At 39.0% G+C, this 14898-nt stretch overlaps 1 protein-coding gene and 1 pseudogene across 1 annotated transcript in view; both read right to left on the bottom strand.

The window, feature by feature from the left end:
• LOC131776238 (uncharacterized) overlaps positions 1-1212 on the bottom strand; it is a 3454-nt gene extending 2242 nt beyond the window's left edge. The window contains exons 1-2 of the mRNA XM_059092408.2: positions 1103-1212; positions 399-555 (exon numbers count right to left, since the gene is read on the bottom strand). Coding sequence (XP_058948391.2) covers positions 399-555; positions 1103-1120 — 175 coding nt within the window. The 5' untranslated portion in view covers positions 1121-1212. The remainder of the gene's footprint in view (positions 1-398; positions 556-1102) is intronic.
• A 1034-nt stretch (positions 1213-2246) lies between these two features.
• On the bottom strand, positions 2247-13542 carry LOC131776211 (uncharacterized; annotated as a pseudogene).
• Positions 13543-14898: the final 1356 nt, after the last annotated feature.

Raw genomic sequence — 14898 nt, 5'->3', positions numbered from 1 at the left:
AAAGCTGACGTTTCGAGCTTTAGCCCTTCGTCAGAGCGAATCACTAAATAATCAAATAATCAAAAACAGGGCCTAGAAATTGATTAATACCAAACAAAAACGACATTGCAAATATACTAAGTTGAGATAAAAATTTTTTTGGCGAGATCAATTATTTCACCGTTTTAGAAGTAAACATGAAGTTTTCCACGCTTTTTTAGATACAGGTTAAAAAAATCCACCAGTTGGACACGATGAAGCAAAACATAAAAATGCTCTAGGTTCCGAACATGCTAGGTCGTAAATAAAGTTGGTAACTTTTTCTACGACCTAGCATGTTTACATTCCAAAGATATCCTCCTGGATGTCTGGAAAAAACAACTTTTTAGTCTTGCCCGTTCATGATTAGCAAATCTTACCTTCAGGTGTACGCATAGGAACATCATATTCATGATTCAGTAAAACTTTTTTCCTTGGAGTTGAACGCCTCAGCCAGCTTATAAGCGACAAAAGGACTGTTAACCCCAGTAGAAGAGATACACGATGTCTAGCTTTTCCACTCGGCGATGATCTGCGCTGAATTTAATTTAGTAATAGGGGTTAAATTATGCTAAAGCGCATGTCAAAAGTGAGTGAGCCAGAATATCGCGAGTTACAGGTGTTATTTCGCAAGACTTTAGATGGAACCACGAATTGCTTTCGTCGCATTGAATTCCTGCTCAGTTTGACTTTGTGAGCCTCGAACAGATACTACAAATAGGCTTCCATTTATCACCTGGGTTAAGCTCAATATCCCCTCCAGGTAATAGCAACATCTACAGATGCATATGGCCGTTAACGCGAAAGCAAGAGCTTCTGCCTGTGTTTTTCGATCGAAAGAACTGTTGAAGGATTATATTAAATGACTCCCACAGACAATCAAAACTGATCGATTCCTCAGATGGTATTTCCGCAGTACAGTGTGGGTTCCAATCGTAAATCCAGTTAAATGACAAAATTTCCAGCGGGGGTTGATGAAATATGTTGTCTGTTGTCACAAACAAGTTATTCATTTAGACGTAATCAACTGGTTTAGTGGACTATTTTTATAAAATAACCATTCGAAACTATACACTTAACAAACCTGTGTAACACAATGCATTCTACCACAACACTCGTTCACTATTCAGTCGTCGATTTGAATCCATGACTGAAAAAAGAAAACTCCTTGAAAAAGCAAAATGATGATAGAATTCTTCGAAATCACGTAGTTTCAAGCGGTCGGTCAAGATTTTACGCTTTTACGCGCGAGGTGGTTCTAGCAGGTTGTTCATTGGATGTGTGTTTCTGTGACGCTCGACCGGTTGTAGCCACGGGTTAGTGATACATCTCTGAGCGGGTAGCTTGGTTTATATCGTTATTCGAGTTTGCGACGACAGATTCTCATGGCCTGACTCCATCATCTCAGTCAGAGAAAAGCCAGCTGGAATCAATAATGAAGCCATCCCGTATTGGAGGTTGTTCTATTGACGCACAGAGTGTAAAAATGGGGGTGTGTATGAAAAAATAAATTAAGTCAAAACAATCGAACTTGCTAGTTTTCAAGCCATAAATGTTATAAAGGAAGACGTAAACGAGTAAATAATTAGGTGAAGTGAGATGGTCTTGTCTGAGTTCAGATGTTGTGCCATTTGCGCCTTTATATTCTTTCCGCTCATGGACAGAAATTGCGAAACCTTACTGAACTATCCGCAATTTGACGGAATCGCGTTCAAAATTGAACGGTATCCTTTAAAATTAGATAGAACAGTTCCAATATTTGACAAAAACCGTTCAAACCACAGATTCCAAACAGATTCAATAGTATAGCAATGGATCACCAAGGGCCTAGTTAAGGGGGTCCTAGAGTGCCCATAACCCCCCCCCCCCTCCCCTTTGTAAGCCTTCTCTTGTCACATTAAGTAAAACACGACTTGGAGGTCGATATGACAATCTGGTGAGTATGAGTACTCTACGTTTGACACCATGTGACTAACCACCCACCCCCCTTTGAAAAATCCTGGCTACGCCCCTGATCACAGATGATGTAAAATGGTCAATACGAGCAAAAAACGTGTCATACGAGGGGCAGCCGAGTGTGTCACTAATTTTCTTAGCGCATTCTGACGTCTTCTGTGATTTGTTATTGAACAGACCCGCGGCATGATGACGAAACAAACTGTTATCAAGGCTGACGTCATCTATACGTCTGTTCTACTACAGGCCATATGAAACAATTTTTCTCGAAATCGAGAGAGTTACGGGGCTTTTTATTGACAGGAACAAAACCTTACATTCTCCACTGATCCTGGAAAAATCAGCCTCTGCTGTCCCTATGAATGATGTTATATTTCACAAGTTATATATCTGTAATCTACGGGCGAAATTCACTCGCATAAATTGAATTTTAAAATTCCAATTATTTATTCCAGAAAGTGAAAATATTTTTATATATATATATTTATTTTCAGGAAGCACATCAAGAAAACCGTTTTGAACGTATCGATTCTTTCTTAGGTGCGTTCCATTTTCCTGTTGTATACTGCAAAGACAAAAGTTTTGGAAAATGGAATATATTCTACTTTAAATTGCTTGTCGATCTCTCTTCAAAAATATAGTTCCTGGCTATTCTTTCAAGATCTGCCGAAAATGAAGGCTTTTTTCTGAAGCCTCGTGCGAATTAACGTTGCGTTGAACTTAATTCTAAGACTCTAATAACTTTGCACTTTAAATAAGTATTCTTTGTCAACGGGCACTAGCATTTTTTTATCGCAAAAACCCGCGTAGATTGAAGAGTAACTCCACCATATTACTTTGATAAAAATTTCATTTATGCGGTAACTGTCAACCGTTTAATTTTTTTCTTCATCACGTGAAGTTCTATCGTCGTGTACATCCAACATCGAACGAACTCGTCGGTATTCCGAGGATGATCCCTCTAATCTTCGGAATCGTTCAACATCGACGTTTGGATCCGATTGTGATCGGGTAATTGAATAAAAATCGCTAAATGTCGATATCGGCGGAGTTCGGTAATCTTCGGCTGAGATCGACGGGAAGTTCATTCGTCGACTCGGTAAAGGATCGAGTTCAAATTCCAGCTGTTCGGTGACGTCTTCTGATAATCTTGAAGAAACCCCCACAAGAGGCTCATCCTCAGCTGTTTCAATCGATAAATCTTCGTAAAGTTCTATTTCTTTTCGCTGGGAAGTTATTTTGTCACTCTTCGGGAAAGACTTGGACCGTGACTTTGTGAGTAGAAGCTTAGATTTCCCTCTCACCGCACTGACCATTTTTTCGGCGGGCTCACCATCGGGCTCTTTTCTAGGGGACAATCTCAGTCTACGTCGGAGTGCCCCACTTTTTTTCACCTCACTACGTGCAAATTTCTTCGTATCACCTGATTTTTTCTGCTGAGAAGGCCTAGAGTTACAGTCTTTTACTTCACTTCCGTCTTCAGACGGAGGAAATTGAAAGGAAACGGATTTACCGGGCAGGGCTCCCGGTTCGAATTGAGAAACGGCGGTAAAAGGAACTACTCGAGGCTCCTTGTAGGCCTGGGAAAGAGTCTGTACTACATCATGATCACGTGACGTGTAGGTTTGAGGTAGTTTCCAGGAATATGACCGTTCAGTTGATTCTTTTCTGTCCTTAGAAGGGGTGGTAAAAGGTGCAATAGGAACTATGCGATAGTACTCTTCAGGAGCTGGGGAGAGTTGCACATGCCCGATCAGAGGGGATTGAGAACTGTCTTTGCGTCTCTCGTCAACTTCTTGCTCATTTTCGGATGAATTGAAATCAGATTCGTCCGCAGGTGAATCAATGGTAGCTTCCTCCCTTCCTTTCCATGATGCGCCTTCCTCTTCACTGCTCCCGTCAAGTGGTTCATCGGGGGGGCCTGGGTCTGAGAAGTATGTGAACCCTGGTGATTTAAGGGGGCTACTCGCTGCGCTAGAGACATCAGGTGTGAAGATTGACTCCCAGTACATGGCAGAATCAGACGGTAAAATTTCTCCTTTGTATGATCCAGACATAACAGCCCTTCGTAGTACATCCCACATTCTTTGAGAACTTACTTTCCTTCCCACCTGCACAAAGAGCAGAAAAAAAATGATCGCTTTAGTTATCAAAACTGTAATGGGCGATAAAGCACTTTTCGATTAAGTGTTGTAGATCAAAAGCAAAGCTATCAAAAAGGCCAATCTAAACAAAAGTAAATAACACAACGAGCCAATGAAAAGTAGAGGAAATTACACGATATTGGCTGTGAACAGCAGTAATTCTCCGGTAGATATCTACTGAGTGCAATAAGTGAGAGAGCAAATCGAACGAGCGGCCGGCCTCTTGTTCGATTTATACTTAAATCCATTGCATTTTGCGCAAGGCAGACAATAGCAAACTGAGTCGAAAGAAAACGGAAATAAACGATTCGTGAACGAATTTACGTTGTACATTTTTTTTCCAGTTTATAAGGTGGCTTTAGCTTTATTGACTAATCACACGTGTGAATATCCAAAATCCAAAATCGGCCACTAGTTTTTAAAATTCAAAATTGGACACTGGCGTCCATAATCCATCGGCCACCAGTGTCTAAAATCCTAAATCGGCCACTAGCCTCCAAACTCCAAAATCGGCCACTAACGTCCAAAATCCTGAATCCAAATTCGGCCACTAGTATTTAAGATTCAAAATCGGCCACTAGTGTTTCGAGACGAGGATACCATAAAATAGGCCTAACCTTTTTCTCTTTCAATTTTGAGTCCGGTTTCATTTCGTTGGCTTCCTGTTCTTCTTCGTCACCGGGGTGCATGGTTTTTCCTTTATCCAGAGTACGGTAGATCTGCATAAAAGCATCATAAAAGAATATTACTTTGAGTGGTCTTTCTTGAAGCCACCAACAAAGAAAGCATCTATGAGTCACACATTACAAGTTGGACCAATCAGGATCGCAACCAGAGATATACAAAGAAAGTCGATGTAAAGCTATCCGTGCAATATGCGAGAGGACATGCAATGGATGCTAAGCGCGAGAAAGCTCGCAAATTTTTGGCAGGCGCGAAAAAGATGCAACAAAAGACAAAAGCGAGAAAACCTGCACCTGATGTAAAGCAGGGATGGGCATCAAGGGCGGAAAAACATGCAACCCGCGCCTAGCGCGGAAAAATCACGGTAGAGCTACTAAGTGCAGGAAAACTTGCAATCTGGTGCAAAGCGGCAGAAACAACAAAGTTGGTACTGGGCACAGAAAACCTTGGTTGTGTCTAACAAAAATTTGGCCAGTAGGGTATCAAAAGTTTTTTTTCCCACAAGTTTCCAAACAAACTGAACTAAAATATAACTGTTCATCTAACCTCCTGATGGCTGATTATATTTCTGCAAAGAAACACTTCACGGGTGAAGTCAATCCCTTGTGCACTTAATTCAGCTAAAGCCAGAAACACGTCGCCAACAGATGTCCGGCGGGAAAAGTTGTCATATCGAAAAATGTGCAGGTTGAGTGTCTGTAGTGCCAGGTCCACTAGTGACAGCGGAAATTCATAAACTTCTCTGCATGAAAAAAAGAAGCGACGTTAGGGTGAAGTATAAGAAAGTATGCCAAATAGCTAGAGAAAAATCGAGCAAAAGGAGCGAGACAGGAGCTCCAAAAAAGCTTTACTCCTGAGGCAACAAGTATTATCCGGAGATCCCAGGAGATTCTAAAGTCAATAATGTCGTGGCGTGCCATGTTTACTGGAATAGATTAGTTAACCCTTTAAGTCCCATGAGTGACCAAAACAGAATTTCTCCTTACAATCTCAATACAATATCAAGCAGAAAAGTGGTAAGAATAAAGAAAAATATCAGTTAGGGGATTATAACTTGATCCAATACCAAATTCTCCAAACCAACATCACAAGAACTGTATGGCAGACCGTTGGGAGAATTACTAATGAGATCTTGGGAGTTAAAGGGTTAAAGGTAAGAGAACGAAAAAGTAGATACGCCTATTTAATTCCAATTATGCGATTTTAGTTCTTCATGTTCGCTTTATTCATTGGCTGAGAGCCATTTCCAAGTTGTTGTTAGGATGCCAAATTCACTCCTTCCTTTACATTACTCCTTTCTTCCATTCTGATAACTTTTCTTATGTCAAATTTATTCGGAAGATGTTTACCTCATGTCCAGAAGCAAAAATGAAAGAGATTGTATTTGGAATGAGGCCTTTAATAAGGTCCAGATCCTCCCAACACAGACTCCTCTGAATAGCCAGAATGATTAAAGACAAAAAAAAGTTCTTGTACCTGAAATTAATGTTAATTGTTGTGTCGCTAGGTTGAAACGTGTGGCTCTGCAGATTCAGAGGAAGGATGTTGACATCTACATAGGTGCCGGTGGCTTCTCGTTCCATGGGGATGTCCTCAGCTCTGATAAGACGTACAATCAACATAGAACTACAAAGCAAGAAGAAAATTAAGGATGCTGAAGATATCTGTAGTTCTTGGAATTATCAAACAAAAGATCTCTAAATTGCTTTCCATCGCGGGAGCAGAATTTAATTTGAAGAAAATCAGGTGAAGTAATGCAAGTAAGTGCATGCATGGGGATGTTTGGGTATGCATGTCAATGCTTACAGTATTGAATCGTCACGCAAATTCTCAAACAAGTCTTGCGTGACTTGGCATTCGAAGAAGACCAGCCATGCATTTAGTAGCAGAGCAAAAACCAACGAGAGTGTCTCACTTTGATGCTCACAAGGAACTATGATAAAAACAAATACATAAATAAATAATAGAAAAAGAGCGACAACTCATGTCTTGAGCGAAGGACTTGTAAGGATTTGATTTTAAAAGTTTTTCGCCGTACCGGTGCTGATCGTATCTGAGGGCAAAATAAAGTCTTCCTAAATCCACGTGTTCATCGCTGTGAGATTCGTCTTCCTCTTCGTCTTCCGTTGAAATTAACTCGTCTGAGGATAATAAACTCTGAAAAAGAAAACAAGAAGTTTAATTTTGATTGACGTTTTTGAACATATTGAAAGAAATATGTGAGTTTAGTAAAGTTTCCAAGGACAGATTCAGTCAGTAAGACAGTCGGTCAGTCAGTCAGCCAGTCAGTCAGCCAGTCAGTCGGTCAGGTAGCCAGTCGGTCAGGTAGTCAGTCAGTCAGTCAGTCGGTCAGTTAGTCAGCGGGTCAGTCAGACAGTCAGTCAGTGGTCAGTCAGTGGTCAGTCAGTGGTCAGTCAGTGGTCAGTCAGTCAGTAGTAGCCAGTAGCCAGTCAGTCAGTCAGTCAGTCAATAGTCAGTCAGTCGGTCAGTCAGCCAGTCAGTAGTTAGTCAGTCATCCAGCCAGTCAGTCAGTCAGTCAGTAGTCAGTCAGCCAGTCAGTCAGTCAGGTCTAGAGTCTGTCAATTTGTCAACCAGTTAGTTTCTCAATCAGTCAAGCGAGTAGGTAAACAGGCAGTGAGATAAGCATTCGCTAAATCGATTAAGCAATGGCTTATTCTTTCAGTCAGACCAGACAGATAGACATACAGACAGACAGTCACACCCTCTCTAAGGGCAGACAAGGATTCCGTACCATTGGAAAGTTAGGCCTAGGTTGAACAGGAGTAATGGTTATTTTCGGCATGGTCTCCTGTGCGTAAGCCGCCGCCACTTTCCTCCGAGCATTCTCGGCCTCCTCTTCCAGATATTTGTACGGCACCTCCCCACGGCTACCTTCATGTTCCCCTCTCTTCCTCCTTGAGATTGTCCAGAAAGCAGCCAAGTATACGCCCAGCGCCAAGAGGCAGAGGAGTAAAACTGTAATAATAACCTCTACAGTGTCCATAGCCTGTGGTAATAAACAAGGAGTGGTTCAAATATGGGGTTAAATGAATGCCGTATTTTAAAAAATTAATTTCTATCTCTTCTAACCATTTCGTGAGTAGCTCTATGTGTCTACTGTCTCTAACGGCGCCAGACTTCCCCCCTGCAGCTTTAACCCTTTGACTTCTTTCGAGTGACTAGCCTCTAATTTCTCCTTACAATGTCACCCCTGAATCACACATTGAGGTTGTGAGAATAAAGGAAAAGATCAACAACTCAAGAAGCTCTTGATTGTTAAACAAATTCTCCTTGTCAGCACCTTAGGAAATGTATAGAGAACAGTATGGAGAATATATATACTGATATTAGGATTTAAAGGGTTAAATGAGATTTACAGCGATTATTACGAAAAAAGAACGCGAATAACTTGCCCCAGAATTTGGTTATTTCATGTTGTTGATTTGCCGATTAAAAATGAGAAACTTTTTATTCGCAAAAATGCAAATTAGAACCTGTTCGGCGATAGAAAAAAAATTGATAACTGATTGACTGACTGTATGAATAAAAGTTTGAAAGATATACTTTAAGTATTTATTTTCTCCGTATACAACACCACAAGCTGCATATTAACAAATCTTTGAGCTCAATTTAAATGGTATTAATTGACTAGTGTACGCACTGAAATTTTTCTTACAAAAAGCTTTAAAACTTTTTTATTATACGCTTGAGAAGTCATCCAACGCTTCAAAGCTTCAGCATTGAGTTATCTCAAATTAATAAATTTCATATGGTTTGCTATTTGGAAAGTTATTAAAAGAAACATAATCTACAGATAGTAACTATTGCAGCAAAAGATTCAAGGAACAATGCATTTTCACGACGATGTTTTGACGCAAACAGAGATAAACTCGCAACGTGTGCCGTCTGCGCAGTTTAAAAGAAAGTTACCGCAAATAAAATCAGACCAAGTGTATAATAAAATATTTTTACCTGTGTAGCTAGTCATCTCAGTGTAACGTTTTAAATTCTTGAAAATTGGAGTGAAGCCGGCGAATTTAAGGTTTTTTTAGTGGACGCCATTCTACAAAATTCTACGCGTCTCAAAACCCAAGGTGAAACAAGAGAACAGGCGCAATGACCCCTATCGTATCTTTACCTGTTTTTAGACGCTAGTTTCTATTTTTTGTGGGCATGGAAACGTCAACGGAAGTGTGCGTATGTTCGGAAAATATCGAATTTCTAAGTACTACTCGTTCATGATGTCACATATGCTCTCAACATAAAAATGCGCTTAAATTTTTCTGAAAATTGTTATGAAAATTCCATAAGAAAAAGAGAAACCCTTCAATTTTGTTGCCCCCTAAAGTGGTACTTGGCGTAATTTGAAGCAGATGGAGAGTCAAACAGAAGTTTTTCATAAAATTACAGAAGAACCGGAGAGAAAGAGAATATAAGATTACCAAAAAAACTGGAAAAAAAAACAATAAACGGAATCTTACGAACTTGAAAGTAGCCTTAGTAAAACTGTCCCCAACTTGGGTTGTCATCCGAGGAATTCGCTCTCAGTAAAATTCAGAGAAAGATCAGAGTTGAACGCTTATGAACCTTATGCCAACAGAGGGTAGAAAAGATACTGAATTTATCGCTACAAAATGTCTGGTAATAAAACACGTATTAAGATAAACGACCATAAGGGGAATTTAAAAGGCCCTCTTGAAATTTTTTTGCGTAATACTGAGAGAAAGCTATAGAGTTAAATCTTATGCATCATCAATGCGTATGTAAGCAACAAATTAAAGTGAACAATTCTATCAAGTTAGTTGGGAGTTTGCGGCTCATGTCAGTATGTGTCTACGGTGTTGATGAATATCTACCATAAATGACTGTCTGTTTCTGTTTATCTTAGAGTCTTTCTCGCAATCATTTTAAGCCAAGCAAATATTGAATCATAACTAAAATGTCTAAACGCTTTAAACAACGGTCTGTTTGCTTCACTGAATTTTCGAGCGTGGCGTGTTTAATTAACCTTAATACAACACTTGTAAATGAAGCTTTACATCACAAACAGTTGTTTATACTTTTTACGGGCCAGTTCTCACGATAGAGTAAACGACGCTTTGAGTTTTGCTTAAAGAACGAAGCAAACCGCCCATCGTAACATCCACAAACACACTTACCAGTTTAGTACAAGCGAACCCCAAAACAGCTCGTTTCGAAAACAAGGTGAAGCCATGTCCTTGAAGTTTCGTGTTTACTTCTTCCTTCGCTCAATAATTATCAAACGTGGATGAAACCGCAAATATTAACCAACATTTCATCTAAGAACACTAATTATAGCTCCAAGTTTAATACAGTGAGACTCTGTTCGAATCTGCGCTACATTTTATCACGATGAATGCGACTGAATTCTCGGGCTAATTCAAATGCATCGGCCATGGTCATGTACTCAATCTGCCCTCCAAAGGATCAAATAACATCTTACATACCGTGGTCCGTCCAACCCATATTAATTTCAATCCGGTGGTGAGGGCGATAACAGAGTAATTAGAGGGGATTTCGGTACACCCAACTTGGAATAGATTCCACGCATTTTCGCAGCTGCCAGATTCATTTTATCGCTCGTGCAGTAGCTACCGAAATCAGTTTCCCTCGCAGCTGTTTTTTCATATTCATTCTGTTGTTTATGCATCTTTTTCTGTTTATTCACACATTTATTTGTTATTGATAAGATAATTAACTAGTCATTTTTTCTACTTCCTTTGAAACAAACAGCTACATTTAATTCCTTACATATGTATTTTAAGTTTTCATAACGAGAAACCGAAATACACCAGAAATTGTGAAAGTTATTGCCCAGTATAATTTTTGCGCAAGCAAGATTAACAGCGTATGGTTGTGTTTTTTATACAATCTGGGCAAGCGACCATAAGGCATATGGTCTCTTGACCTGGGTTATTCCAGTACTCTCAGATGTATCAAAGCCATTAAGTAATCTCTAGGTTATTGTTCAAAGCTTTTGACCAATTTTAAAAAATCATTTCTTAGAAATTAAGGGAAAATCTATCTTATGTTTAGAACTAGCCTAGGGCTGAAACATCCCCAGAAAAATGAAATGTTATTGGAAAGGTTTACAAACAGAATTTTGAACAAAGAGAAGATGCTTTAAAAGAAAACAATATTGGTTTCAGACGGCAAAAAGTAGAAATACCCGCAAGTCTGATAGGAGGGGTTATAAACCACCCTGGGCCCCCCCCCCCCCCCCCCAACCTGGATCTGCCATCGAACGAAGTTCTTTAGGATGCGAAGACCAAAGGAACGGGGTTCAGGAAAGGGGTAAGTTTAGACGAAGACGTCGATTTTAGCAAATGCGACTGACATTATTCTTCAACCGAGGATTATAGTAATGACGATGTTTGTGACTTCCTTTGAGGGAAATTTTCCGCTTTTTAACAGTTAAGTGTTCGAAATTTCTCAAGTTTAACTGTTTCGTGCTTTTCTTTTCAAAAAAGGTAATTCTTGTAACTCACCAGTTCTTGTCCACGGACGTTTGAATTCTGTTAATAAGTATTTATCTTTTCAATTATTCTATCAAGGTGAATCTTTCAGAATATCTCGATTACCACAACATTTGACCAAATCTCCTTAATATTCTAATATTACTTAATGGTTTGACGATATCAATTTGAAACAGATGTTAGACATCATTAACTATAGTCTGAAAAGAATAAAAACTTTCGAATTAAATTTCCCCGCAGCATCTGGTATTTGTTTATGCTTCCAGCGGTATAAGATTCTGTTCGCTGTTCCGTCTTTTTTTCTTCTTTAGAAGATTGTAATCAATTAGTTTCCAACCCATTTGATTTCTTCTTGAAATATACCGGAGATTAATAAATATTGTATTTGCTAAGACTCTTGAGGGCGTAACGCGAACATCTTGGGAAAGACGTCAATGTGTATTTTAACAGTAACGTAATTACAACATTGCGCAAAAACGTGGAAACTTTTTGGAGAGTTTTTCGCAAAAAAGGGAAGAACTGCGTGGTTTGAATGACAGCAAATGGTGACACGAGTATGACATGTCCGTACAGAAGGGTTGACAAAGTCTTGGGGAAAATCTCTATGTTGGTTTGCCAGGCGGTAACAATATAAACTGATATACGGACTCCATTATCGTCGGCAAAAGTTATTTACCTCACTCAGGGAGAAATGTTTTTGAACGCAAATGCAAATCATGATTTGAGACTATAAATTACTGATTACGTTTTCTCCAAAAGGACAGATGTTTACTTTCTGCAATCAAAAAATATGATCTCAGCGCAGACCAACAAGTGGTTTTCACTTTTTTGTAATCCCTCGTCTGTTGGCTATCTTTTACAAACGTCAGAGTTATGTTGATAAAAGCTAGAAAATAAGCGACTGGCTTTTGTTAATTTGTGATATTCTTACATGGGCCGATTTTATGACTTTAAAAATTCGAGTCCCCCGGCAATTTTAGAAATCTCGCTATATCTACAGCACACATATCAATATTTTATCATCCTGTATTTCTTACCAATTTCGTCGGAGAGACGTACAGCTTGAGAGAGTTTTTGACTTTGAATGGGAAAGAAATGTGTTCATGTGATCATTTCTTCTCTAAGTGAACTCATGTGTAGCTAAGTTCTCAGCCTGTGATTTAGCGCCAAAACACGGCTAATAAAATGTTAATCAGCATTTACAGTCGATAAACGAATATCACTTACAGAGGCCGCTGATTCTCTATAAACAAAATGTAACAAAAACTGGATAAAAAACTAAATAAAAATGAAACTGAAGAACTATTGAACAAAAACGAAATTTGACACCCACTTAATTTCACACGCGACGCTTTTACATGAAAGAAGTTCATTAGTCAAATTTTCACGATTTCTAAATCCTTAAGCATCGATTATATTATTAAAATTATTTGTGGATTTTCAAAAATTCGGAGAAATTTCTTGATGGGGGACGACTAGAAACAAAAGAGAGAGAAGTGAAAGTTTCTCTTGAAAAGATTCAAACTCGAAACAAAGAAAGAAGTAGAAACGGCGAACGCTTGCCACATCAGTGACAATTCAATGGATGAATGACTGAAGAGCGAAGTTAATAGCATTTTGCGCCGTGCCGTACAATATATCTAAGCTTATATTTTCACCTTAAAATATTCGTCACATTTCGGGAACAAATACTGATTTATCCGTAACACACTTTCTGTATTTTTTTGCGATGAAAGAAAAATTGAGATGGAAAATGATGGCTTAATCATCGCGGCGTTTTGACCGTAAACTCTGTTTGTATTGGTTTGAATAATATACTTTGAAAAGAGAGAAATGTTCAATTGTTGCCAAGCTTTCGTTCGGTACATAATTCATTGTTTGGTGCACAATTTTCCGGCACAAAAGAGAGAGAAAAACAAAACAATAATTTGTTACCTTTATGTAACGAGGTGCTTCTTGCCCATATTTCAAATCCTCCTGCTTCGAGCTTCGCTTGACGTCTTTACAGAATTAGCGTCTAGTCGCTGAAGAGTTTTTAGCATCAGGTGTTTTGGTAGAGCTGAACTGTTGACTAAATCACCCACTCTCCGGAAAGGTCGATTCCCAATAGGAAATTACCTGACCGCAAATATTATAGATAAAACAGGGATTACAAAACGCCAGAAAATTCATTCCTCAAAGAGCCCATCCGCCCGCATTTTGGTCGGGATGGTTGAAAGAAAATTTAAAACTGTTTCAACCGCGAGTCGTTAACGGTCAAAAAGTTCAGCTGGACTATTTATGTTGAAAATAATTTATTCTTTTGTCTTGCACTTGAGTATTGTTCGGTCTTGTTTGATTTCGCTCGATATCAAAGAGGCTCGAGGCGTGACGCTTTTTGTTTATACATCACCACGAGAGCTATTAGAAGATCAGCTGTAAATCGGTCGCCGGTGAATCGTGAAGACACAAAAAAAACTGAATGAAAATCGCGTTTGACTTTTTTTATCATTGCCAGCTTTTCAGAAATAAATTTTCGTTCGCACTATTACCTTTTTTTTACAGCTGAATTCAGATCAGAAAATAAGTTTGCATAAACTCATGGTGTGGATATCAAGGCGCACTTCTGAATTATTCAGTTGTGATTGATGTGTAACAGATATTCAGGAGAAAACTTAGACTGTAAATTTAGAATTTGCAGCTAAAGGCATCGTCTCCATTGGGAACAAGTGTACTGAGAATTTTTGTGGTTTAATTAAAAATTAAAGAAAAAAAACGTGGGTTTCTAATTTAGAAATGATCCTTCATTTGTAATCTCGTTGAAAACATAAGTGAACCATTCCAATATCACATATTTTAGGGCAGTATTTAAAATCCTCTTTTTTTTTTTTTCATGTACAATTTTGTAATCAATCCCTACGATGCGATTCTAGACTATGACTGTATGTTGTTTGCGTCCCGGCTGGTATAAACCACGAATTGCCTAAAGCATAAAATTTATAAATTTTTTAATCAGCTAATCTTTGTATGTTCAAACAGCAACTGATGGTCGACGCGGAATCAAAGACGAGAGACTACACGCTCATTTAAAAAGAATTCCCGCGTGGGGCTCACGAGCGCGCGTGTTTCATTTCTTTTGTTTTGCTGTGGATGAAATATTCAGGTTGCAGGGGTTTCCTCCGAAGATTATCAGCTACGTCTTTCAAATAATTTTCTATTCCTTGAGTGGCAGTTTATTTAGCCTTTTTTAGCACCTGTTTTTATAAGCTTTTACTTATGAGGCAGTGCTTCGATTCCTGGCAAACGTTCTTCGAAGTAACAGTTAAAAAAAAGGCCAAGTAAAAAACGCTCATGCCCTGGGCCTCAGTGCTCTCTATGCTTTTGATCGAGGAACAATGATTACCCCTCCCCCGTCCCCCACAATCGAACAGTTGAGGGTTGCCGGGAATTAAGGAATGGCTTATACCGCTGCTCTACCCGATGTAACAACGGGCTATTATTCACATGGCGGGAAGGACGCGAAATGAAATGTCTAGAGATAGAAAATATTCATACCATGTAGATTCTTTGGATTCGTAAGTTTAGTAACCACCTGAATTATATGATTTGTACACTGCAGA

Source organism: Pocillopora verrucosa, chromosome 10, assembly GCF_036669915.1.
Source record: "Pocillopora verrucosa isolate sample1 chromosome 10, ASM3666991v2, whole genome shotgun sequence".
In the NCBI taxonomy this organism is placed as follows: Eukaryota; Metazoa; Cnidaria; class Anthozoa; order Scleractinia; family Pocilloporidae; genus Pocillopora; species Pocillopora verrucosa.
Note: the sequence above shows the minus strand (reverse complement) of the source record. Positions and strands in the feature narration are given on the sequence as shown.